The following is a 25,785-nucleotide window of genomic DNA, read 5'->3' as shown; positions in this document are numbered from 1 at the left end:
TAATTCAGTAAAGTCTGAAAATCCCAACTGAACAAAAAGAATCAGATTGGCATTTTCTGCCTTTAACTGAACAGTTACCTGGCTGACTGAACTGATCTTCATAAGCATCCAGCCAATAAAATCTTAAGACTTGATCATCACTTTCCCCATTCACAAGTGGAAGGAGATTGGGGTCCAGCTGAACTTCTGCTGCTACTAGATCAGCTTCATCCTCATCAATTCTGTCCCAACACGAGAGACCTGGGAGAGAACAATTCCTGCAGGTTTTGCAGAAGAAAGAAACAAATAAAATTGTGCCTTTGTTATAATCACATTTTGCTTTCTTCCAGGCCTATATTCTCACACCTTTTGTTTTTCTTTCCACAACCAAGCAACATTCCCAACAGTTGGGTTTCCTCAGGTTTTTTCTGAAAAGAAGGATGAAGTGACAAAGACAGAAACCCACATATAAGTATGGTTCTTGATACACCACAAACAGGCTTTAAAAACCAGTAACCTGGTATTTCAGCTTTGCTCATTCAAGTCTTTACATAACAAATATATCCATCCATCTATACAAGTTGCTTAGTGGGAACAACAGATTATTTCATCAAAACTACCTTTCCAGTCATTAGATGTTTAGGTCTTTTTCATCATTCAAATTCTTTGCACTTTGAAATATTTTGTTATGGAAACATATGATTCAAGATTTTCCAAACAATTTAAAAAAAGGGAAAATCCCTGTTTTCCTATTTCCAAAGACATAGCTGTTCACCATTACTTTTAGCAACAAAACTTTTACCTACATACCTACCTATTATGAAATACCTTCACATTCACTTAGAATAAGCAACCTTAGCAATTCCTTGTTTTTCTTACTGACACCAAAGTTCACTATTCAACACCCACATTGAGTCACCTCAGCGTGCTGAAATACACGTTGTCACACACACTAAATGCCAAAAACATCAAATATTTTTCAATTAGGTAGCTATCAGCATGTTACTATTCTTAATCTAACTACAAAAAAAAAAAGCATTGCACAGCATTATCACCATTCTGTCTGTATTACAATTATCCCTTTTGCAAAGACAAATATGAAGATAAATCTAAGGTTTACGGAAATTGAAAGCCTTCTTAGTGGAAGAAAAAAAAGAAAAAGAGATTCTTACAAGACAGATGTCTCTTTTTTCTCTGATTCCAGCTGCTCTGTCTCTTTCTTTTCAATTTCGTCGTCTCTTTTCAAGCTTTCAGCTGTCTCAGGTATAGTTTCCACATGCTCTGCTTCTGCTTCCATAGGTTCATCAAAGTCCTCCTCATCAAAATCCATCATTCCCTGATCATCATCTGGAAGTGCTGCAGGTAGAACTAAAGTCCTGAATCATTAAAATGACAAGCTGCATACTATAGCAGTATGCAGAGACAGCACACTGTAAGCATGAATATAATATACAGTAGTAATATAGAAACAAAGTACCACATTTAAGTTAAGCTAGTATAATTTAACAAGTGTTTTTAACACTACTATGCCATATATAAACAGTTTCCAGAATTGGGTTTTGATTTACTTTCAGTACCTTTAGTAGCTTTCTCTCCTACTGCCTTCACTATTCCCTCATTTTCCACAGGTTTTTGCACATGCTTCGTGTCCTCATTTTCAGAGACTCTGACAGATTTTGCTGTATAATTGGGATGTTTAGGATGAAATGAAGCTGGAGGAAGAGCTTCCTTTCTGACATGAGCAGGAGCTTTCTTTGATATAGGGGTGACTACCTGAAAAACATTTCCACCATGAGTTAAAAAAAAAAAATCTTGTAAGAGCAAAGAAGAAAAAAAATAAACAAAACCTTGCACTTGCTATTTGCAGAACTAGTAACCAGGGCTAGTGGAAAAGTTCCACATATCTTGCAACATGATCCCCTCTTCCTACATCTCCCCTTTTTTCCCCAATCACTTCTAGTTTTGAACGCAGCTGTTGAGTAGCAACATTTTCACTGTAAGAGTTGATGTTACACAAGGTTTCACATATCAGATGTATCTATACTACTCCCTTTTCCCACTATGACCATTACCAAATATCTCACTGTATTTCCAGCTAAAAAGTCCTTCCATTTACCAGAACTCCTAGCAAAATTCTAGCCTTCCACCCTTAGCAGCCCATCCCTCCTTTCACTCCAAAATCTTCCACTAAGGCAAATGTCTATCCATAGCTTCAATTTTCCATTTGTTTTCCATTTCTGCAAACAATTGGTTTCTTATCCTTTTCCACACTCCTGCTTATTTCACCTCCCATCCTACTCTACTTGCCACAAGGGTGTTTTCTACTCTTTGGAAAAGAGACGAAGCAGAAACTCACCTTCATGTGATGCACCTAACACTGTACCAACAGTTTCACCTGTCAAATGTAACAGCTACAAACTCCTACGATACTAAACATACAAAACTGATTGTACTGTTTATGTGTTCACATGAAAGGAGATGTGGAAAAATGCATGAAGTTACACTGTAACACTGCTATGGAAGCTAAGGAGAAAGTTAATTTCCAGGAGGAGGAATAAAAGTCAACACTACTCAAATCAACAAAAACACAGATTAGTGCTTATTATTAATGAGAACATCTTTTTTTTCCCTTTACCTTAGAAGTTTGGGACTGCACAGAGAAAGGATTGAGTGGTACTCCAGCAGATCTTTTCCTTTTCAGCATTATAATTGGTGGTGGACTTAGCTGAACTGTCTGAATATTGAAGGAACAGAGAAAGTGACAAAAGAAAGAGCTGTTTAGTGTTTTCTTCTGCTTTGGTTAGCAACATTTTCCATCAAAGAGAAAGAAGGCGACCAATATGTTTTGTTTACCAAGAAAACACACCCCCCGATACAAAACTCACCCCCATAAAACAATTTTATCTGAGCAATCAGCCCATGAAGACAGACAATAGATTTTTTGGGGAGGAAACAGTCTGAGAAAAACTGCCATAAGGTTCAATGAGTGAAACAGTTTTCAAACAGTGGGAATTTTAATAGCTAACCGTGCCTTTATTGCACAAGTATCAGAATAACTTGTGCTATGTTTTTCATGTCTGCTGACGCTGTAATACTGAACATACATGCCTCAAGAAAGGCAGAAGTGCTCTTTCAGCATTGTTACAATAGACAAAAACACATTTTAACTTATTTACATGTACAGATATTTTATGCTCAACCTTATCAACAGCTAATAATGAAAGAAATTTCACAAACAAACAACAAAACGAAAAGATCAATAGCTAACTAGTACTTAAGTAAATAGAAGCCATAATGTAATTATTAGTATTATTCTCCCTAATCAATGTTCCACAAAATTTGGCAGCATTAAAATGCATTTGTTTAATGATTTCAGGGGGCTTTATAGTCATGGGGGGGTTTATAGCCTTAATCAGATGTCATAGGGAGGAGTAAAATAGTAACAGCACAAAACTAAGAGAATAACTTCACATTGGAACAGCCTATACCCTTTACTGCCCTGAAAAAAACACAATAAGCTTGTTTTGGTTCAACATATTCCACCTCAGTATCTCACCACTACAGCAGTTTCAACGTTTACATGTGAGCAATCCTTTTGGTTTTAAGAAACTTTGCTAAAAGGGCATTAGATATTTGAGATAATCCAACCCTGTCACAGCAGCCATCCTGCACTCCTGCCTCCAAGGGAGGGTTAACCTGGTTCTCTGCAGCACATCGTGGGAAGCAGGAGGCAGACAGTTCAGGCTACATGACCTGCTGAAACTTATGCTCCCTCAGCTCCTCCCCTAAACCCAAACACATCAGATGGAGATGTCTTACAGAACCCTGGCTGAGGTGTGGTGACAGATATACATGATTCAGAGGCAGCCAAGTCCTCTTTCACTCCAAGGTGACTAAAACCTTGAAGGCTGCATTAGCACAGGCTCCACATCTTAACATAAACCATCTGTAATCAGATCATAGTGGTACTGCCTTACCAAGCAATGCAGTCATGCAACATCTGCATGGTGCAGACAACAGGCAGACTGCACACACATGTGGAATCTATCAATGAGATGTGCTATGGATGAAATCTGTCTTAGACTGTCTAGTTTCACAAAAAACTGTATTTTCTCGGTATGTTCCATGACAAGAAGAATTAATGGATTAAGGTTATTTCCAACAGATTTTATTAACATACTTACTTCAGCACTAATATCTTGAAGAATATCCCCAAGTAAATCATCCTTGGACAGGTCCACAGTTTTCTGTAAGGTAAGATTAGCCAAACAGTTCTCAGATATATGTGCAAACCCAGTCAGGAGAACAGCAGCAAATCACTAAAGGGTTCCCACAAAACACACACAACATTTTCAGAAATGCTCCATACACAAGAGATAATAATAATAGAAGTTTGCCTCACTAGACACAAGAAACTAAAATGAGCCCTTGGTTTACTCCACTCCCACTGAAACACTGTGAACAAGTCAGAAACATTTAAATTCAAAAACATAAAAACTTACATCTGTGTTTTTCTTCCCAGCACTAGCTATAAACATAGACTTAATTGTGTTTGGCTTTGACACCACAGATTTTTTCACATTCTTTTTACCAGTTGTAGATGTTTTGCCACCTTTTCCTACAGAAACAAAAAATTTTAAATTGTGAATTTTACATAAAAGAAGTTCAATGTTTACAGGTCCAGTTATCAGCAGGGATAGATAGCCAAGGTAGTCTACTTCTTCCACCTTTACACTGCTGGCTGAAATGAAGCCTAATCATCTTTCAGCTTTGTAGCAGCTGTCACGCACACACAAAAAATGAAAAACCCTCTCAGCACCCTGACTTTCCTAGTCATGTCAGAGATGCCTTTTGCATACTCCAGAAAAAGGACAAAGACACTTTACACGGAAGCATCTCCAGGGGGAGAAAAAAAAAAAAGAAAAAAAAAAAGAAGTGTGTCCAGGAATTTGGCACTATGCTGGCATTCTCATCAGACTCAGTTTCTCAGTTTGCCATCAGATTCCATTAAAAAGTTGGAAAAATCATATGATCCCAGATTCTTACAAGCATACAAGTATTTTAGTGGTCAAGAGAGACCACACATCCTTTAGACACTGGCTTTGAAAACCAAGACCCCTCCCAGATGCTTTTGTTCTAGAAGTGAATCCCCATTCCACAGAAGACTGCGAGCAGAAGTGCCCTGGTAGTGCTGAAGCAGTTAATAGTGATGTGACCTCAGTTTGTGAGTTCCATCCTCTGCATCACGGGGGCCGAACAAAATCCACAGGCACAGAATGACAGAGCTTCGAGTAATTTGTCATTTGGCCATCTTTACCACATATACTGATGGCAGGAAGTTGCCCATTTTGGGTACCTTTTAAAAGGCCCTAGAAGACATTCTTCAGTGGTCACATGCAAGTTACCTTTCTTATTGGAACTAAGAGCATCATCATCCAGATCTTCATCAAAGATTTCCCTTCCATCTTCTACATAACCTATCCCATCTGTAGAAAAACAAATTGTTAAAAAATTGCAGTTTAAATTCTGTCCTGATATTCCTGAATTTTTTACATATTTAAACATATATTCCCCCTTTAATATAGGGCAAAAGTTACAAAAGTGAGTATTAAAAACTACAGCACTCTCAGCTGTATCTTCTGTTAGACTAAGGGCATTCTTACATGTTTAATTAGAAATTATCAATAACAGTACTTTTTTGGTAGAATTGTAACACTGATAACTGGAAATAAAATTTCAAGAACAGGTCTTCATGGAAAAATATTTTCATTACCATACCAGCAGACTACTATGAGAACAATGCAAAGATTAATTTCCATTAAAAGACTGCCTTTCTCTTGTCTCCTAAAACAAATTTTAAGAATGTACTAATAATAACTTGCCTCAAGCCATGAACATTATGAAGCCTAATTGAGTTATAACACTAGAACCAAAATAACTCTCCAAATGAATCTTAACTTACCATCATCAACAATCCAGTCATCATCCTGACGGTCTCTGACCATCTTGGAGTACTCATCCTCATCTATTTCATCATAAACACCTGTGAACTCCTCAACCTACAGTTAAGGTATACTGAGGATTAACAGTTTCCATACCATTAATACTACAGATCATCAGTTAGAATATAAAAGTTCCCAAGAATACATGTAGGCTTCCTACACTGCTACATTGTCCACAACTAGAAAGCACAGTTATTCGTTAAGTTTCTTCTTTGGCAGTGATAAAAAACAAGTCATCAATTTTTAAAATTATCACAATATACTGAAACTCAAAATCTACTGAAGCACTGGCAGAGATTTCACTTGAAAATTACTTGCTTTATTGCTCATTTCCTATCACCAAAAAAAATTTTGAAAGATAAGAAACCTAGCAGTGGAGACTTCTGACCTAGGCTCTACTCTCAAACACCAATCTGAGCTCACTGAAAATGAAAGGGATTTGATATACCCAAGCAGAGTGCTCAGAGAAAATTTGCATGTTAATGATCTACAGACTTCTGGTTTCTTTACATTATTCACCTCAATGAGGAAGTCACTTCCTGTTGGCAGCACCATTGGACAATGTTACAGTATCAATGTTACACTGACAGATTTCAGTTCTACCACTTAAATACTTAAATTTTGGTCTCTTTATGGAAACCCAGCATATCAATATTAATGGAATTCAGTCATGTAAAGCCCTGAAATTAAAGTTTAAAATCATTTGAGGTTAAAAAAAAGTACTTCCTATCATAACATTAATTATGCGATTTTAAAAATCGGTCCTTCCCTGTGGCATAGTTCTCAAGCAATGGCAAGCATGTTTGACTTGCAGTTAACAAAACTGAGTTAGATTTGAAAACAGAAAGAAACAAATAAATTATACTAGAAAGCAGAAAAAAAAATAGAGCTACATTCAGAAAAACATACACCATTAAAAACACAAAAGCTGATCTGAAAGGCTTATTTTGTTTCCCATAACTTTTACGTATCTATAAATGGTGATTAAGCATCTCAGCTCATATTCTTTTCATTAAGAAGAAAAGATGAAGAATTTTCACCTCATATTTTAATTTTTCCCCAGCTTTGGCTTTTTTCAGACGTTCAAGTGCTTCTTGCTGGCCTCTTCTATTCTTCCTCTCACGTCTAGAACGTGATGCTGCAAAACTTCCAGAGTCATCCATAGCTGTAATTAATTAAAAACAAGAGAAATGAGTTTAGCAATGAGCTGTTGTTATCTTTGGTACTTAAGCATTCAGGGATGCATTAAGAGATGACTGAAGTGTTGCTTAAAACCAAAACCTGCTCGGCTAAAAGCACAGTCACAGATGGCTCTTCCTAAGCCAGTTCTGGAATGATACTGAAGGCACGGCCTGACAAGGAGATCAAACAGCCCTCTCATGCCAGCTCACATTCAGCATGAAGCTACCACCTAGATTTCCAAAGCACCTCTCAAATCTCATCAACCTTTCCCTGTAAGGGATCGCCCCCCTCCTTCCTTGGGAATTTCCAGCTCCTTTTATTTTGCATGTCTCCATGACAACTCAGGAATACCAGACTTAGAGAAGGCCTACACTGCTACAAAGCAGGAATGTTTTTAGGCGGTTTCACAACGTTTGAGTGTGACCAGATTGAGACAAACTAGTAATCTGTTGACAGCTGACACCCCATTTCCTCTTCCACTTCCTTCCCTTCCAAATGCTCTCCCCAGCAAGCTGCTTTCTACTTCTCCCGACCTTTTTCTTTCTCTTAACTTGGTGCAGGAACACCTACCTGACCACAGGGATCAAGTGGACCCAATCCAACTTATAAAAGCAAACAAACAGCCCAAGGACAAGGCTGCGGGTTCAGTGCGAGGAGCTGAATACCCCGTGCAGGCAGAGGAGACCGAAGGCTGGCCAGGTGGCCATAGGAGCAGGGCAGTCCCCACCCGGTGGCAGGAGGACATCAACTTGTGAATAGAGCTGCACCCAAGCAGTGTAGCTGGGACAACTCCGGATTCGTATTGCTCAGGGCTGGGGTAAAAGGCGCATTTACACTGCCTGCTGGCCCATGGGGGAGAAGTGCAAAGATAGACCGCTTTGAGCGCGTTTATCTTCTGTCAATTCTTCGCCTTTACTGTACGCCAGCGTCTCAGACACCGCACTCCTTTGGGACAAGCGTGTTTTCAGCCCCAGCCAGGACCGCCCGCGCCCGCCGCTGCCCCCAGGGCTGAGAGTGCCCCCGCCGGAGACGCGACTCGGGAGAGACACCGGTGCGGGGCTCCACTGCCGGTGCGGGGCTCCACTGCCGGTGCGGGGCTCCACTGCCGGGGCGGCCCGAGCCCGCCCCCCGGGCGTATCCCCCCGTTCCGCGCCCGCCCGGAGAGGGTCCCCCCGCTGGGGCAGCGCGGGCGCGGCCCCGCCGAGCTCCCCCCGAGGGACGCGGGACCCTCACGCTGCGCTGTCCGCCCCCACCACGGCCGCCCGCCCGCCGCGTACGCGCGCTCCCGCGCCCGGTGCGCGCGCGCTCGCCCTCCCTACCGCCAGCGCCGCTGCCCCGTCGCCCCCCGCCTGACAGCGAAACGCCGGCGCCTCCGAGGGACAGGCAGGAGGACAAGGACAGAGGCCCCGGCCGCCCCGCCGCCCCCGGGTCTCACCGTCCCGGCCCCGAGCGCCGCTCTCGGCCATGGCGCTCGCGCCAAAGGCTCCCGAAAGTGGCGCGAGACGGGAGCCCCGCGCGCCGCCGCCGGGGCCGCATCCAATCAGCGGGCGCGGGGGCGGGGGCGGGGCCGCCCCGGACGCTGGGGGAGCGCGGCCCGCGCGAAGGGCCCGGCCCGGCCCGGCCCGGCCCGGCCCGGCCGCCTCCCGCCCCCGCGGGGTCCGGAGCGGGAACGGAGCCCGGAGGCGGGCGGAGACGCTTCCTGCGAGAGGCCTGCACCGCCGGGCCGCGACCCAGGCCTGGGTCGGGCCCGCTGCTGCTGCCGCGTCTTTGCAGGCGCTCGTTCGGCGTCAGGGCCCGCGGTACCCGCGAGTTGCGTCTGAAGGATCTGAGCAGGGCTCCATCTGCTGCAGGGGCCCATAGCCCGTACGGGTCCGGTGCCGCAGTTGGGGTAAATCCATGTTTAAATGCTTTGTCGTAAATATATAATGTCTCAATGTTATGTATAAAATATGTCTCTTGAGCTGGTAGGAGGCGGTGGTTGATGCCAGTTGGATAAAAGCTGGAGCCAGGCATGAGGGTGAAGCATCACCTGCAACATCGTGGTCAGCGGTCAGTCAGTCCCTGCTGGGAAAAACGGGCATTTCCCACACGGTTTCCATCGACATGTAACCACTGAAGGTTGAACAGTGATCATGACAAGACTAACATATGTAGAAGCCATGGTGTTCTTTTTGCATATTTAAAGTAGGTATTATGCTCTATCACAATATTCAGTAATTTCAGTAAATTCCTCCCTAGAATCTTTCAGAGGCAGTAGTGGTTGGCTAGCTTAGTGACAAAATATGGTTTTATATATGTCTCTGTGTGTGTGTATATATTTTATATAAATATATTTTACATAGTTATAATTACATGCACATAGAGTTTTTAATATATATATAATATTGGATGCCCTCCTTATTTTCCAAGCCCCTTTTCATTTTTATTTTCTTGCTACAAATAAAAAAAAAAAAAAAAAAAAAAAAGTAGATTCAGACTGGATTTCTGATATCTCAAGAGGCCAAGTGGTGTGTGGAAGGTTCTGAGAAAAGACCCATCAGACCTTTGTCCTTGCATACCCCTCACTTGGTCAGGGTGGGGAGGTGGGGTATGTTCTGTTCATTTTGATGCTACAGAGATACCTTCACTCAAATCTGTCAAGAGTACTTACACAACAGCCTTCAGCTGAGGAGCAAGGACTGTGTCCATAAAAAGATATATTTCAGTTTCAAGCATAGATGGGGAAAGTTTTTAACAGCTTCAATTAAGACAAATGGAGCTTTACAAGTCCTCTCTTCTAAAAGGGTTCAGATCTGTCTGTGTGTGCATTCAGAAACCCAGGGAAACTGATGGGGTTCATGCTGTTTCCCTACAGATTAACCTCAATATTTTGTCCAAAAACATCAGTGCTGGCCAGTCATTACTCAAAGAACCTACCACCTTCATTTGCAGAATTTTGTAGAGAAGCATTTACTGCTCATAAAAATATACAGGCACTGACTCCAGCTTCTTGCAAAGGCAGGTGGCACCACAGGGCTCTCTCCTTAGGGCTGATATGCTTTTGCAGAAATGTGAACTAGTATTATTTGGTCTGGATATACTGATTGTTTCCAACTCTCCCAAGGAGAGGATTTATATGGTTCTGAAAATGAAAATTACTTGCCTTCTTTCTCCACCAGGACTCCTTTGCATTGGTAAGAGAGAAATAAAAAACCTCCCAATCCTCCCAACTTACATACCCAGGTGCTAATACAACATTATCCCACTGCTGGATCTAGTCTTGGGTGGAAGCAGACGAGTGACCCCAGCCACCTGTGGCAGCTCCCTGGTGCTGAGAGAGGCTGGACACCTTGGCAGCCAGAATGCCCATTCCCAGGGAGAATGAGAGCCCTCTTTCAGCAGTACGTAGTTAATAGGCCAGCTTAGCTGTAGCAAACCTGCATCCTTGGAAACACTGACAGCTACAGGAAGAATGCCTCTCTGAACTACTGTCCTGGTTTCCACTGGGATCAAGTTGATTTTCTTCCTAGTAACTGTGCTGTGTTTTGGATTCTGGAAATAGTAATGCTGATAACACACTGATGTTTTGGTTCTGCTGAGCAGTGTTTACACTAAGTCAAGGGCTTTTCAGCTTCTCACCCCACCCCACCCCACCAGCAAGGAGGCTGCAGGGCACAAGAAGCTGGGAGGGGACACAGCCAGGACAGCTGACCCCAGCTGATATTCCATACCATAAGATGTTGTGCCCAGTATGTAAACGGGGTGGGGGGGGAACTGACCAGAGGCCACTGCTCAGGAACTGTCGGAGCATCAGTCAGTGGGTGGTGAGCAATTGCACTGTGCATCACTTACTTTGTATATTCTAATTACTGTTGTTCTTTTCCTTTTCTCTCCTAGTAAACTGGGTTTGTCTCAACCCCCATATTTTACTTTGGGTTTTTTCCCCCAGTTCTCTCCCACATCCCACTCAGGGGGCAGGTGGGAAAGTGAGTGAGTGGCTGTGTGCTGTTTAGCTGCCTGCCAGGTTAAACCACAACACCTACAGACAGCCTCTCCTTCACAGCAGTTTGCTTTACTTCTTTTTTTAAACATGTGCACAAACCAAGATCACATCACCAAGCATGATGTGGGATTCAAAATCAGAAGTTACTCAATTTTTAAGCTACAATACATAAACATTTATAAAATAACAAGATCTCTAAATTCTTCAGTTTGAATAAAAACAGAGTGCCACTGCATTTCACATATACCTAGCCTTCACATGCTTTGGATTTTTTAATTGACTGGATTTCAATGTTTTTGATTAAAATTAAACAGTACTCTTTGTCAGCTGTCACATGAACAGTGGCATGTTTGTCATTCAGGTGGTGCCGTCATTTGAGCCAGTACACAGTGATACAGTTAATTTCCCAAACTGGAGTTGTTGCCATAGCTCCACTGTGAGACAGTGCAGATCAAACAAAAGACTTTTTCATGGATACTAGTTCAATCCTGACATTCATCTCTGGCCATAACAAGAATGCATCTGTTTCTAACAGCACAACATAACAAACATATTTAAATGCTGTAGGAAAAAAAAAAAAAAAGATTGGGGGAGCAAGGGATGGGCTTTGCTTTGGGAAGGAAAAATAACCCAGCAAGATTTGAGACTTCCTCTGCTAAAGGCTTCATCACAGCAGATTACTTTGAGCTGATCTTTAACCTCCCTTTGGACAATCATACAAGAACAACTTTGCTCAATTGTCTTTTAAGAACAAGAAGTGGGAATTCTGCTGGTGGTTCAGAGCCAACAAGTTTCCCTCAAGACAAGCGTGATAGCTGCAGAGAAAAGTGCAAGACAACCACAGTAACGAAGATGGTAGGCAGCCAAAAACACAGTACGGAAGAAGAAGCTCAGGAAACTCCCAGATATCAACAAAAGGTGACAAAGATGTATTTTCTGTTTTGTTTTCTCAAAGCTGTCATTTAAATATGTAAGTTATTAATAGTAAATACTGTAAACTCATTGCAAGTGTTCCAAGATAATATAAACAGTAGTTTACATGGACATAGGAAAGTACAAATGGGGTATAGTACCAAAACTAAGTTAAATGGACAAAGTAATTATTGAGGATTATTTTTGTCTTCCTTTTAATGACTAGAGTGTGCTTGATCTGCTGCAAAAGCAGTAGGACAAAAAGTTAAAACTCTCAGATGCAGATGTTACACATTAAGCTTATGGTTGGTAATGCTTTTGATGATGGAAAAGAATCCGTTAAAAGTAAGAGTGGTGGTATAGAAACAAGGCCAGTAAATCGTGAATGACAGCAAATTCACCTGTACTATGTCTACCTCAAAATGCTTAAATATTATTATATTGTTGTTAAGTACAGACTGTCTTTGTGAAGAACTGTGTGTGTGCATGCTACTCAAGATATCAGTGTATTTGTTCTATGTGTATGTTTCCTACAGACATGGAGTATTTCATTATCTTACTTTTAATCATTACATTGGTCTGAATTGATGCACATTATCGCTAGATTAACTTCAAGTTTTTCCTTCTAGTTTCATCCAGCTCTGACCACTTCTGCAGCTGCTTACTAAACAGTGCTATTCATGTGACATTTCAACATGAATTATTTAACTTTTCAGAGGACCAAACTCAAAAAAAAGCACAGATTTCATAAATTAAAAGAAATCTCAAATTATTACTTTACAAGATGTCTTTGCTTTCAAAACTCTTCATGTATACGTAACTGACAAGTATGAAAAAAATAAATGCTTCTCCTTTTGTTTATCAATAATGATAATGCAGACATTTATGTTAAAAGCGTAAATTCCTTCCTTACCAGGCCTCTGAATGCCTTTTGTTCACTGCACATCTCGTTTTAATTTCCTACCTGAGTTACTTCCTAACATCAGGATGAAGAGAATAAAGTTGTTATTAGGATGTTAAGGCTCTGAAATAAAAACGTGAAATAGAAAAAAGAACACGTACTAATTTCCATTATGATAGAAAAAAAAGGTCTATGGAATGAACATTCAGAGATACTTCTTTTCTTTCTTAAACAAACACAATTCAATTCTGATTGCAGTTAAATTACAGCAAATCCTGGTAACTGGACCAGAATTGGTGGAATTATGCTAACTGGAACAGAGAGCAGAATCTCATCACCTGCTTGCCTAATACAATATTCCTAGTCAAGCCTAGAAGAAAAGTACAAAATATTATAATATACATTAAATAGGGAAGACAAGTGAGAGCAAACTCACAGAAAATGAGCCCTCACATAATTATAATGTCTAAGAATTAAGTCTGATACCAATGGTATTCAAGAGCATACAGTTATTGCCACAGCATGAAAGTCTCTGTTTTAACTACTTTCAATGCTCTCTCTTTGCAATTGCACCAAAATGAACAATTATTGTATAAACAGAACATTATTGCAGAGAGGCTGTTAAATTTCGAGACCTGGCTGAAGATCAAATGTGCTTCCATGCATGAATACTCTCAGCATTCACTATTTCACATCCCTTTGGCAGAAAGGAGGACAGCATCATGAGATGCTGCTAAGTCTTCTTGTAATCTTGACAACTCTGTTGCTGGACTGGTGCTAGGGAAGGACTGTGAGCAGGGCTGCCTGGAGATGGGAGTCAGGATCAGCTAGGACAAGTCCATGGTGATGAGACTGGTCTCAAAACAAACCACAAACACAACTCAGGATCAGCTCTGGTGATGGTAACCTGGGTCAGATGCAGCCCAGTGGTCACCAGGCAAGTTGTAGAATGGTCTGGGTTTGAAGGAACCTTAAAGGTCATTTAGTTCCAACCCATGTGTCACAGGCAGGGACGCCTTCCACTGGACCAGATTGCTCAAAGCCCCATCCACTTCCACTGGGGAATCACCAAACAAGTCCATTGGACAAGGCAGGTTCCAGGTCAGGCTGGGGAGCCAGGGACATGGCTGTGGCTAAGCTGGATGGAGACCACCACTCCTACATCTCAGCTCCAGCAAGGACCAACAGCGCAGGCCAGAACTCAGAGCCCACGAGCAGAGTGCAGAGGACCCAGGTGAGGCTTGGTCAGGGCTGTCAGTGCCCTCAGCCTTGGCAACAGCTCCCGTTCCCCACAAACAAGGTGTGTCCTCACACCTGAGAGCTCAGAAGGGGGAGGGGGTTTAGTTGGTGTGGGTTGTCAGTGGATAGCTTTATGGACACTCAACCAGGGCAGGGACAATGGCCTGGGAAGGGGCCACAGCAGATGAAATTAGAGGGTGGCAGGAGCCCTATAGAACAGCCCCAAGGGGCTGCCAGGTGGGTTCTGGGAAGAGGTTCACTCAGGAGCTGGGGTTCACTCAGGACAGGGGGCTAGTACAATGAGGACACCAAAGTCCACTCAGGCTGATGGCGCAGGAGGAATTGCAGGAGAGGATCCCACAGAGCCATGGGCCAGGCCCCAGCTCAGGAAGGTCTGATCTTGCTATCAGGGTGCAGCAAGGGGCAGCTGCTCCATAAGGACAGGGAGACAATGACATGATATGGCTGGTGGGGGTGGGGGACTTGACACCCAGGGCTACGTCCCACAGACCCAGGCAGGGTGAGCTGGCAGGCCCAGCTGAGAGTCCAGATCATCACACAAGATTTTGGACCTGCCTTATTACCACAAGCAAGGCAGAAACACAAGTCAGATCACAAATCAGGTCAGGTCTGGTGAGGGTGTCTCCTTGTGTTTTGCTGTTCCAGTGGCATCTGATCTTGCTTTCCAATACTAGCAAGTCACAATTTTTTCATTTCTTTCAAGTCCAGCTTTTGATTCTTCCTGTGGACACTAGCAGGAAAGTAACTGTGAACCTGAGAGGAAAGGTCTTTCCAGTTAGGCTTGGTACTTGATTTGCCTTAGTTTAGGCAAAATGGAAGAAGCTGTTACGGGAAGAGGCATTCAGATAATAACTAGCTACCAGATAGTCATTTTACGGTACATAAAGTAGGTGTTTTGCCTTAAATAAAATACGTGTCTTTACCCAGATTATGAGACTCTCCAGTTATTAAGTTTTTGGTATCCAAAATATTAATGTGAATGTAAAAATCACTCAAATGCAGTTTACAGTATGATTTTTTATGTTTCACTTGGCAGGTTTGCATCTGGAATAGTATGGGAAAAAAGCTGTGAAGGCACTTGCATGAAATATTGACAAATGGAAAGATAAAGGTTGACAGGAACAGTGGAGAGAAAAAAAAAAGTATTGGGATGGGAACTTGTAATCCTGGAAAAGATAGTGCGACAGAATACTGATGATCAGTCCAAGAAATTTGAAATTGAGCTGGCAGAAAAGGAAGGCACCAGAGAGATTGAAAATGGATAGAAGTGAGTGCAATACAAATATGTTCAAGAAAGGTAGTCTTAGCTTTGTGTGGATTTGAGGAGATTGGAGTGCTTATCTGGAAAGCCAGAAGAAGAGAAAAAAGGATAGGAGGGATAACAACACAGTTTAAATGTAAATAGTAAAGAGATTTTTCTTAAATTATGTTTTATCTGTGACAATAAGAAGGAGGGCAGAGAATATGAATCATTTAGACAAAGTTTATACTGAGATAAAGTAGAGAGAACTGTAGCATTCAGCAGTGTATTTCTTGGTAGCAGTAAAGTTGCAGCTGTAGTCCTGTGCTTGCACCACTCTGTAAGAAATCTACAAAGAACCCAAAATAGAGCAGGGAGGATAATGAAAAAAAGTATAACGTATGAAAATGAAAACATTATAACATGTAACCTATGAGAAATTATTGCAACTGGGGCAGTTTAGAAAAGTCATGAAACATGTAACAAAAGTACCAACCTGCCTGCTGAATGTCAGCTCTCTACTCCAAATCCTCAAACTATTGTTTCAAAATCTTAACCACAGTAGTCATACAAAAGCCAAGGAAAGTAAATCTGTTCTCTGTGTCCAGTAGAAAAAGCAAGCAGTGGCAATAGTTTGCAGCAATGGAGGTTCAGATTAGACATTCAGAAAAACTTTCTGGTAAGAGTGAACAGTGTTGGGTGGATTAAATAGATAATTTGGGTTCTGGGAAGGGAAGGACCAACAGAGGTTAGCTAATCTAAGTGCTTTCTAACCTCTGAGCATCCATCAGGAAAGTCTCACTGCTGAGAATCTCTCAACCCTTCCCTAACAACATTTACTCAGTAAGTAAAAGCTTGATTATTAAAATTAGCAAGGACAATCTATGGCAGCTGGAGTGGGGTCAGTAGCTCTGACCAAGGAAGCTGTGACCAGTCAGGAGAGATGGTCCCAAAAGGAATCGCCTTCCCGAGGCCCGGTGTCTTCCCTCAGCTGCTGGCAGGAGGGCCCTTGCAGAGTCTGTCAGCTCTTTAGTGATTGTCAGCTCGTGATTCCAGCTCAGCTCTGCAGGGCAGCCTCCAGGCCAGAGCAGGGAGAGAGGAGAGGCTCGTGTGGCTGTTCCACATGGGGAAGCTTTATTAGTTCGGCAAAGGGGAGCCAGGGACAAACATCTCTCCATCTCGCAGGGGCACAGGGCTGCCTTTATAGGGATCCAGGGGGTGGGTGTCAGAGGGTGAGGGCCAATGGGTTACAAAGGATCTGCATAGGGTCTCCCAGAGATTCTGGGTCTGTCTTCTTCTCACCGTAACTGAAGAGTGGCTGCCTTTCCAGGGGAGTTCTGCTGGGAGATTGAGCACTCGCCTTATCTCAGCAGACGTCCCTCCAGGGTGGGGGCTGGGCATACCCCACAACAATCTAATAACAGGACAGACCAACTTAACATTTCCCACCATCTCTCTGACTCTGGAAGAATGAATGAAGACAGATACCCTCTTGGTCAAAACCCAGCCATGATTTCTCACCATTTTCTTCAGAAGTGCTTATAAAAGTAGTTCATGAAAGAGCAAGAACACAAAGAACCTGCCCCGAAGTGGGTAACCCCACTTATTCAAAACAGTGCTACAATCACAGATGAATGGCACCACCAAAGGCCACTATTTTCAAGAATTTGTGTATTTCAGGTGGTTTACATGTAAACCATATCAGAATTAACATGACATTTTTAGTTAAACTCTTACATAAAGACTGACTAATTTGATTCTATACAAGTATCCTCGTATACGGATTTTATTAAACATCCTTGAACATGGATTTTATTAAACATCACATCACATCTTCACTATGGAATTGTGGAAAGAACCAGGTATAAAATCACACTGTACCAAATCCCATGTTTTTACTTTTCATAATTTATGGACTTTAATTGCACATAGAAAAACTTTGTGGATTTAATCTGCATACATTTTATAAGACTATTTCATAAATAGTGAATATTTTTGATTTATTCTGACAAAAAGAGGATCGTTTATAAGCACTGTGTGTTCCACTGGAATGATGAACTGCATCTTAAAAATTAATTAAATCTACACTATCAGCCAACTTTACATGGAAGCAGCAAAGTGATTGGTGTTGGAGGCAATGAAAACCTATAGGGTGTAGTTAAATTCATACCTTTCATTCTCTACCTTTTTTTCCCATCTACACAGGATGGAAAAAATATCTACCACTGTGGGATTTTAATCTCAGTCTAAAAATATATGATTTAACTAATTGATCATCTCAGCAATAAGGTATCTTTTTCTGCTATTTTTAACTATTAATTCTAGCACGTCTAGAATTAGCATGACATTGATAGATACATAGATACATAAATACAGGGATTCCTGCATACACAGATACATACATAGAAACACAGTATTTTAACAAATCTGCTCCAGACATAAACCATTCCTTTATCATACAAAGTCTTGCAATTGACCTTACAAAGTCTTGCACTTAAAACCTTCAGTATCCAAAATATATCCATTGAAGCAAAATTCATTGAAGCTCATCAGTTAAATATTCAATAATTTATTCTGTTTTCTCGTAGATGCTTGGCTTTGAAGTCAAACATTATTTAACCACACAGTTTTTTTCATGGTTTCCTGATGACTTTTGAACAGAAATTACCTGAGGGTCTGCTTCTCTTCCTTATGACTCAATTATAGGTCAGAAGACTTTTGCAGCCTCTCTCAGGCAAAGACCATTTTAAATGCAACTTCTGCTGTGATAACTAGTGCTTGAGATCCATGAAGCTCAGAGAGGGATGATACTTTCAGTTTAAGAAATGAGAGGATTTAAATGTAACATCTAAACATATTACCGTTTTTATCTTTTTCATACTTTGAGAATTTATTGTTGCAGTTTGAGAACTGAAGTTCTGTATTAAAAAACCCCAAACCACAATGTGTCAGGTGGAACCTTCCTAACAACTGAGTTTTTTTCCCTGTTTGGTGCCTATTTAATTCAGACCTTGAAATTAGTGTTAGGAAGATTGGGATCATGGTTTCCTGGCTTGTTTGCCTGTAATTTATACACCCTGGGACAAGATTTTTATGCATCAGATGTTTGTTCAACCCAAGCAGGTGTTCCAAAGAGCTCAGTCATTAAAGGCCATGGTGATGTGTCCCTGTTACTTGTGAAGAAGTAGCAGGAAGCTGCCCAGGAGACCATGATCAGCCTGGCACAGGATATTGGTTACAGAAAATAAATTAGATGCATGAACCTCCCTACCCAAGACTCTTGCTCCACTATTCTTTTAAAAGCTGGCTGACTTGTAAGGATTCACAGAAGACCATCTACTGAGCTTTTCCAATCAAACCTAATTTGTATTTATTTATTTTAGAGAGTAAAGAAGACACACTCCAGCCTTTTGAAAGCTCATTTAGCCCCAACAGCTAGAAGATGATGCAGTTTAGGATACCTTATTCAAGATACCAAATATGTTGACTAAGATTATCAGACAAATTCCATTTGGACAGACATGACAGAGCCTACATCCTTCTCTCTGCCATTATTTCAACTTCCTCTCTCTCTTGTAATGAAGTACACAACATTTTTTTTCATGCTCTTCAAACAGAAGAGCAGAATACACAAAGTATTCACCAGAGGTGGAAATTAAATAAGCAGCACAAAAAGTATTCTGCTTTCACTTTGAAATTCTGGCCCAGCTTAGATAGGTGATAACACTACTGCAAGAGAGACATCATTCTTTAATGTTACATATATATGGAAAAGCTTATCTGTAGGGAAGATGAATCAAAATGCACCTGGAGTCAATAGCACACTCTCAGCATGAAAGCAAAGATGAAATTCGGCCTTCCAGACTCAAAAGAAATAGAAGGCAAGGGAATTTGCATTTCCAGTATATTGGCAATCATCCAACTTCAAGAAAGTCCGCTTCTCTTTCATCTCTATTCCTGTGCACCTGCCTGGTCAGGAAGGGCTGGACGCTGACCCTGGATATGGATATGTCCATACCTGGTGCTACTCCTTCAGGACACCAGCACTGGTCTCCGAAGAGCTGGCATACGTGGTTGGGTTTATAAAAGGGCTGCCTGCTACCTATGGCTGCTCCAGCCCTAGCACTGCTCATCTGTGCTGTCCAAATATTCTTCTAACAGCATAACTCCTGCAAATATTTTTCCTGAGAAAATGAGCTACAAATTTCAGACCAAGTGCTGCATTGATCGTGGTTTAATAATTTCCCTTGAGTACGCTCTCCATGATATGTGAGTAGTTCTTGCAGAAACACTGATAAAGGAACTTAGTTATAAGGAAAAGATTCAGCTGTGAGATTCACTTAGTTTGGCTACTGTTTTTCTTGCTTAGTCACCTCCTTTGACATGTATTTTCCTTTTTTCTTGACTGCTGTCTCATTCTTTCTTTTCACATTCTCTTTTCTTTCTACTTTCTTTCTCATCTCCTCTTATTTACTTACCCCTTTCCCTTTCACATAGTTCATACATTTTTTGTATTACATTTGGTTTTCCTTGAAAATGTGCAGAAGATAAAGACATTTGAAATTCAGGTCTCAAGACCCTGAGACACAATTCTCTTGTAACTCCTCACAGGTCTGAATGGCCTTAGATGCTCGTGTCCTTTGATGAAGTCTGATTTTTAAAACCAACACTGACAGTGCCCGGTGAAGCTAAGTACTGCTGCAATCCACTTTTTCCATTCTATCAATGTTAACAATAGCGAATGCAGCCTCTCTGTTCTAAAAATTTTTGGTTTTATATTACCTTGGTCACATTCTCATGCTATTTAGGAGTAAGAAGTATGGTAATTTCACTTCAGCTGTGTAGAAGCTACAGTTGTGTGTATTGAAGCAGCTGTATGGGACAACCGAAGATGTAGTTGTGGCTCCTGGGCAGGTGTCAGCCAGATTCCATGTGAAGGGCCTGGGAACTCTGAATTTGCCTATGATAGAAGCATTTCTCTGCGTTTAGAGAGAGATGCTACTATTACAGCCATGTCCTTGTATCCATCTCTCGGCAGAACAGAACGCCGCTTTTGCCAAAACTATTAAAATTGCTTTCACTAAAAAGCAATTTACTTTCTTTAGCACCAAGAATTTGGTACTCCCAGCCCCGTGCTCCTGCCCGGGGAGGGCAGCGGGCAGTCGCTCTTAGGCAGCCCGGCGGGCGGGCGCTACGCAGGCGCTGCCCCAGGACCGCGGTGCGGCGGGCGGGAGCTGTCCGCTCAGCACCGCCCGCCTTCGGCTGGTTCGGAACCAGCCGCCGCGGGCTCGCTCTGAGGGGGTGCCGAGGCCGCCCGGCCCGGCTGTGCAGCCGCGTCCGGGGTAGGGGCGGACATGCCGGTGCGGCTCTTGGTGCGGCCCTGCCTCCCGAGCGCCCGCACCGCTCCGGCGCTGACCGCGCCTGCCGTGCTTGGGACACGGTTCGGGGTTTGTGCCAGCAGCGCCCTTGTGGCCAAGAGGGCCAGTGGGATCCTGGCGTGAATTAGGGAGAGCATTGCCAGCGGGTCGAGGGAGGTGATCCTGCCCCTCCACTCAGCCCCGGTGAGATGAGTGCATCTGGAGTGCAGTGTCCAGTTCTGGGCTCCTCAGTACAAGACAGACATGGAGATCCTGGAGTGGGTCCAGTGGATGGCAACAAATATGATTAAGGGACTGGAGCATCTCTCTAATAAGGACAAGCTGAGGGAGTTGGGCCTGTTCAGCCTCTACGAGAGACAACTGAGAAGGGACCTCATTAATGTGTATAAATATCTAAAGGGGGTGCCAAGATGATGGAGCCTTTTGGAGGGGTTGCCAAGCTTAGGACAAGAAGCACGGGCAGAAACTGATGCACAGGAAGTTCCACCTAAACATGACGAAGAACTTCTTTCCTGTAGAGGTGACCGGTCACTGGCACAGATTGTCCAGAGAAGTTGTGCAGTCTCCCCCACTGGAGATGTTCAAGAACCTCCTGGACGAGGTCCTGCGCCACGTGCTCCGGGATGGCCCTGCTGGCGCGGGGAGGCTGGAGCGGGTTCCCCCGCGCTCCCTCCGGCCGGGCCCATTCCGGGCTCCGGTGACTCGCGGGGGCGGGGCCCGCGCCGCGGAGCCGCCGTGGGCAGCGCGCGGTGGCGCGGCGGGGCAGCAGCCAACCAGAAGCCCGCATGCAAATGAGCCGGGCCCGCCCCCCACGCGCGGAGCGGGGCGGGGCCCGCCGGTTGCCGTGGCGACGCGAACGGCCGAGCCCCCGGGCGGCTCCCGGGAAGACCCCCCGCGCCGGGCGGGCCCGGGCGGCGGCCATGCCAGTGCGTGCGGCCGGTGCTGAGTCAGGAACAGGCATCCCCAAATCCCCCTCCGAGACCATGGAGGAGCTGGAACACACCTGCCCACAGCCTCGCCTGGTGAGTCGGGCCTGGCTGCGGCCCGCCCGCTCGAGCCGCCCTGGGCGCTGCGGGGCCGCTGGGCCGGGGGCAAGGGAGGGAGCCCCCGGGCGGCCGGTGCCGCCTCACGGCGGGTCCCTTTGTGCAACGCCAGGGAAGGGGCGAGCGAAGGCTGTCCCAGATGGGCTGTGCCGTGCTGTGCAGGAACTCGGGGCAGTGCGGTGACAGCCAGGCAGGATTCCTGGTCCCCGCGTTAAAAACCCGGATCCCCCGCGCTCCCGACGGGCCAGGGCGCGCCCGGGTACCGGCGCGGTTGCCGCATGTGCGCGGGTGGCGGGAGCGGCGGCGGGAGGCGTGTGGTGTCAAAGCCGTGTTACGATCTAAAAAGCTCCCTGTTTCCAGTAGTGAATGCAGAGGAGCGGCCCGCGCTCCAAGGAGCCGGCGGCGGGGAGCGATGGCCGGTCCCAGCCTCTCCCGGTGCCGCTCCCGCCGGGAATGGCAGTCCCCGGGGACTCCTCAGTGACCGACCGCCGGGCCGTGCTCTGCCCTGTGGGCCGGCTCTTGGCCGGATTACTGCGCCCAGGAATGGCAAATCCCGTTTTTCTCAACTTTAAAAGTCCGGCGAGGAGTTGCCCGTTCGATTCAGGATGTGTAAGGAAGAAGAGAGTCTCGGAGAGCTGCGGTTTTTGGGGGGACAGGAGAATGAGGGAGGGCCGGGAGAGTGATACTTGAAATAACTCCTCTGATGTTCTTTGCTTAAAGACCTCTTCAGACCGTGTAGACAACTTTACGAGGCTGCTGTACCCCAAGAATTCAGGTTCTGAGAGCTGTCCTTCTTTTCATGTGCTCACTTAAAATATCGCGAATGTTTCCTTGCTTCTTATTTAAATCTGTTATTATTCCCACCAGAAAAGATCTCTCCTTATCCCAGCATGGTGTGCACCATTAGCAAGGTGGTAGAAAATTAATAATAACAATACATAAATGCAGTCACAGAATTGTGGAGGCAGTGTCAAGATGTGACAATCCATGATGTATGCAACAGTTTAGTACTGGAAATTTGATCATTTAACACCAGAATTCAGTCTCAGTGCTAATTAAAACATATTTAAACATCAAACTTCAGTAATTAAATTCAACACTGTAGTTGAGACATTGTTCTGATATGACAAGAAATAGCAACAGTCATTGGAGCTGACCTAAATTAATGTTTTCTTCTTGGTCATGTTATAATTAGATTCAGCTTTTAAGAAGACTGTTAATTTGTTAATGGAAAGCTTTTGGAGCAGTTTTAATAGGGAAAGTTAGCTCAGGTATAGTTTCTGCAGTGTGTTCGTACAAGCTGTCTAAGATTTCTCTGTCAAAAGCTCAGATATAACAACCTGTTTGAATATATCTCTCTGTGTAGTGTGACATTTTAAAAGATTTTAAAGAAATAAGTGACAATATGATTCCAGTATTTACAGTAGCATGCATTCCAGTATAATTTCTGTGGAAATTAAGGTGACAGAGTACATGAATGAAACAGGAATTCATTATGAGTTTTTAGATCTTCCTGAGTACCAATAATGGACAATGGAGACATTTTGAATAAATATTTGAGGAAAGTGTGTCCTTATGAAGTGATACCTCATCAGTCATCAGAACTGTGTTATCCTCAAGCTAAAAAAAAAAATCTTGCCTGGTGAAATATAATGCAATACTCTGAGCTCAAAGCAGAGGGAGTGAGGCAAACAAGTGTAGCCAGGTGATGTCTGAAGTGAGGAAAATTAAGGGCAGGTATTCTGAAGAGTTAAAGTGAATCACCCCTTGACAGACGATCTGATAACATCAAATTCCTATCAGATCTTTTTTAAGATCTTCAGTACTTGGTCTGATCTCATCCTTTGAAGGCAACATGTACAGTGGTGGGTCAGTAACCTTGTCACCTAGATTATTAGTGTAAAAGAAAGAGGGTGTCTCAGGTAACATTTTAGTGTTGTTTGGACCTCAGGATGGCTTTGGTACCTCAGAATGATATAACTGGTGATAAGTCTGTGATATTTACAGATGACTTTTTAATGCTGTTCATTGGTTCTTACATATCTCTAAAATTAATTATCTGGGCTTTCAGGTTCTTAATATGTGCTAAGTTGTAGGAAGCAGTTTTTGTTGAGAATTGGGACTTCAGAATCACCTCAAATTTTAGAAGGTGAAAAGGAGTTGCTTCTGTTCTGAAACTGTTGTCATCCTTTTAATTAAAACGGGAATTATTTCTTTAAAGCCTTAAAATTGTGAATATTTTTACTGGATATCTGCCATTAGACCCCCGATTTTAGGCTATGAAGCCTGCTAGCTTGTCAGGAACTGTCACATTAGGACTAAAGAACCTGTGTCATTCAAAGATCAGGAAAACAGGGGTCACGGAAGGCAGTTCTCGGGTAAGTTTCAATGTGTATTGAAACCTGATGTTTTCCAGTGCCTGGTACTGTTGTAATTATAAATTACCATTAATTATTTCCCAAGACACTCAGTGCATTTTCTTAACCAGCTGGAGCATTAATAAGCATTTGTGTTGCTTCAGTCAATTCCTCTGCTCCATCTCTGACTTAGTATTTGCCCTCTTTATGTTCTCAACTTCCATGTATCTTAATGCCAGAATGTCTCTCTGAGTGACCCATGTATCTTGGTCTCGATGCACAACCGAGAAACAAACCAATCAGAGTCACAGGTTTTATCCATAGTGGTGGTTTTAGGAGTTTTGTAGTCAAGAAAAAACCCCTCACAAATAGCATTTCTCCAATCCTGTTTTGTATTCTTTTGCACGTATCCCTTTTCTCATCTGGACCAAACTACTGCATTAGGCCACTTTCTCATCTGCTGCGGTCCCATTCATATTTTTGAGCCCCAGAATACCCATGATTTGGTCATGGGGGCCTTCACTGTTTTCCGTGGGATAAACATGACCTCTGGTCATATCATGTCACACATTCACAGTATGGCAGTTGTCCCTGGATAACTTTCAGTAAGCTGCAGAGTGCTGCGGGGCTGTGGATCTCAGTCTGGGAATCCTGCCCTTAGGGTTTGTCTGCGTGCATCAGTACTAAAAAGGTCCCTAAGTAAGGCAAGCTCTTAGTTTAACTAAGGAATTAAGCAGCAGTTTTCATGAATTTAAAGTGAATCTATCTTTAAGATGATGTAAAGAAGCAGGTAAGTGCTTTTTGCTGTGTCTGCTCTGCCCTAGGCAGTGCTATCCCAGAAATACTGGGCTATTCAAGGGTATGTGGCATCCATACTACCCTTGGATGTCTGTTCTCAGGCAGCTGGAACTGTGGCCAGATCTCACGTCTTGTACAGGAAGTGGCATTGGGGCCCTGTGTGGAGGTACCCAAATAGTTTGTTGGGGGCTTTTTCCATCATCCTTGCAAGGACAGACTAGCTGGATACTTGGTCTATCCATATGGCAGATAAAACATGTTCTGCCAAGGCACTGCAAGTGGCAGGGCCATTTGAGGTTCACCCTTGCAATCCCAGCACTGCTCCAAAGCCCAGATTTACTTCTGTAGTGTTGTGAGATTCAGAGGCTACGGGCTTTTACAGGTCAATAGGAATTAGGTATTAAGTATCTTGGGGCCACTGAATCTACAACACTTTGGAGAATGAGACTCAGGTACAAACGAAGATGACAGATCTTGCATAATTTTCCGTATCAGCTGCTTTAGCCATTTTGTTTATTTTCTTGATATTTTAGAAGAAATGAAAGTACATGAATTAATTTTTTTTTTTTCAAATGATTCAAGTACATTTGGAAAACACTTATTTTATAGAGGAGAAGAGGAGAACATTTTAGTGTTTTCACACACTGGAGCTGTATAATGGTTCAAGGAGTCACTCTACTCCTTTAGACAATTTCCTTGTTGCTGCTGTTAAGCAATGAACTCAAACACAAAATCTGAAATAATTGTGAGG

General features: G+C 43.3%; 2 protein-coding genes across 13 annotated transcripts in view; one reads left to right on the top strand and one right to left on the bottom strand.

Annotated features, from left to right (window-relative positions):
- POLA1 (DNA polymerase alpha 1, catalytic subunit) overlaps positions 1-8,699 on the bottom strand; it is a 190,242-nt gene extending 181,543 nt beyond the window's left edge. For 2 of the 6 annotated variants that reach the window (XR_007200252.1, XM_048288336.1), the window contains exons 1-10: positions 8,599-8,699; positions 7,022-7,146; positions 5,942-6,038; positions 5,385-5,465; positions 4,482-4,597; positions 4,164-4,226; positions 2,615-2,713; positions 1,557-1,752; positions 1,152-1,347; positions 79-257 (exon numbers count right to left, since the gene is read on the bottom strand). Coding sequence is in view for 5 of the 6 variants with exons in the window: in XM_048288336.1 (XP_048144293.1) it covers positions 79-257; positions 1,152-1,347; positions 1,557-1,752; positions 2,615-2,713; positions 4,164-4,226; positions 4,482-4,597; positions 5,385-5,465; positions 5,942-6,038; positions 7,022-7,146; positions 8,599-8,629 (1,183 nt within the window). In the remaining variant the exon portion in view is untranslated. Of the gene's footprint in view, positions 1-78; positions 258-1,151; positions 1,348-1,556; positions 1,753-2,614; positions 2,714-4,163; positions 4,227-4,481; positions 4,598-5,384; positions 5,466-5,941; positions 6,039-7,021; positions 7,147-7,733; positions 8,154-8,482; positions 8,551-8,598 lie in introns of those variants that run through there. The other 4 variants (XM_048288346.1, XM_048288357.1, XM_048288354.1 and 1 more) reach the window with 4 other exon arrangements.
- A 114-nt stretch (positions 8,700-8,813) lies between these two features.
- Positions 8,814-25,785, top strand: part of PCYT1B (phosphate cytidylyltransferase 1B, choline) — a 44,090-nt gene continuing 27,118 nt past the window's right edge. For 2 of the 7 annotated variants that reach the window (XM_048288287.1, XM_048288310.1), the window contains exon 1: positions 21,677-21,858. In XM_048288287.1, coding sequence (XP_048144244.1) covers positions 21,757-21,858 — 102 coding nt within the window. In that variant the 5' untranslated portion in view covers positions 21,677-21,756. Of the gene's footprint in view, positions 12,064-21,676; positions 21,859-25,785 lie in introns of those variants that run through there. The other 5 variants (XM_048288304.1, XM_048288261.1, XM_048288270.1 and 2 more) reach the window with 5 other exon arrangements.

This window comes from Corvus hawaiiensis, chromosome 2, assembly GCF_020740725.1.
Source record: "Corvus hawaiiensis isolate bCorHaw1 chromosome 2, bCorHaw1.pri.cur, whole genome shotgun sequence".
In the NCBI taxonomy this organism is placed as follows: domain Eukaryota; kingdom Metazoa; phylum Chordata; class Aves; order Passeriformes; family Corvidae; genus Corvus; species Corvus hawaiiensis.
This window is presented reverse-complemented; position numbering and strand designations above follow the sequence as displayed.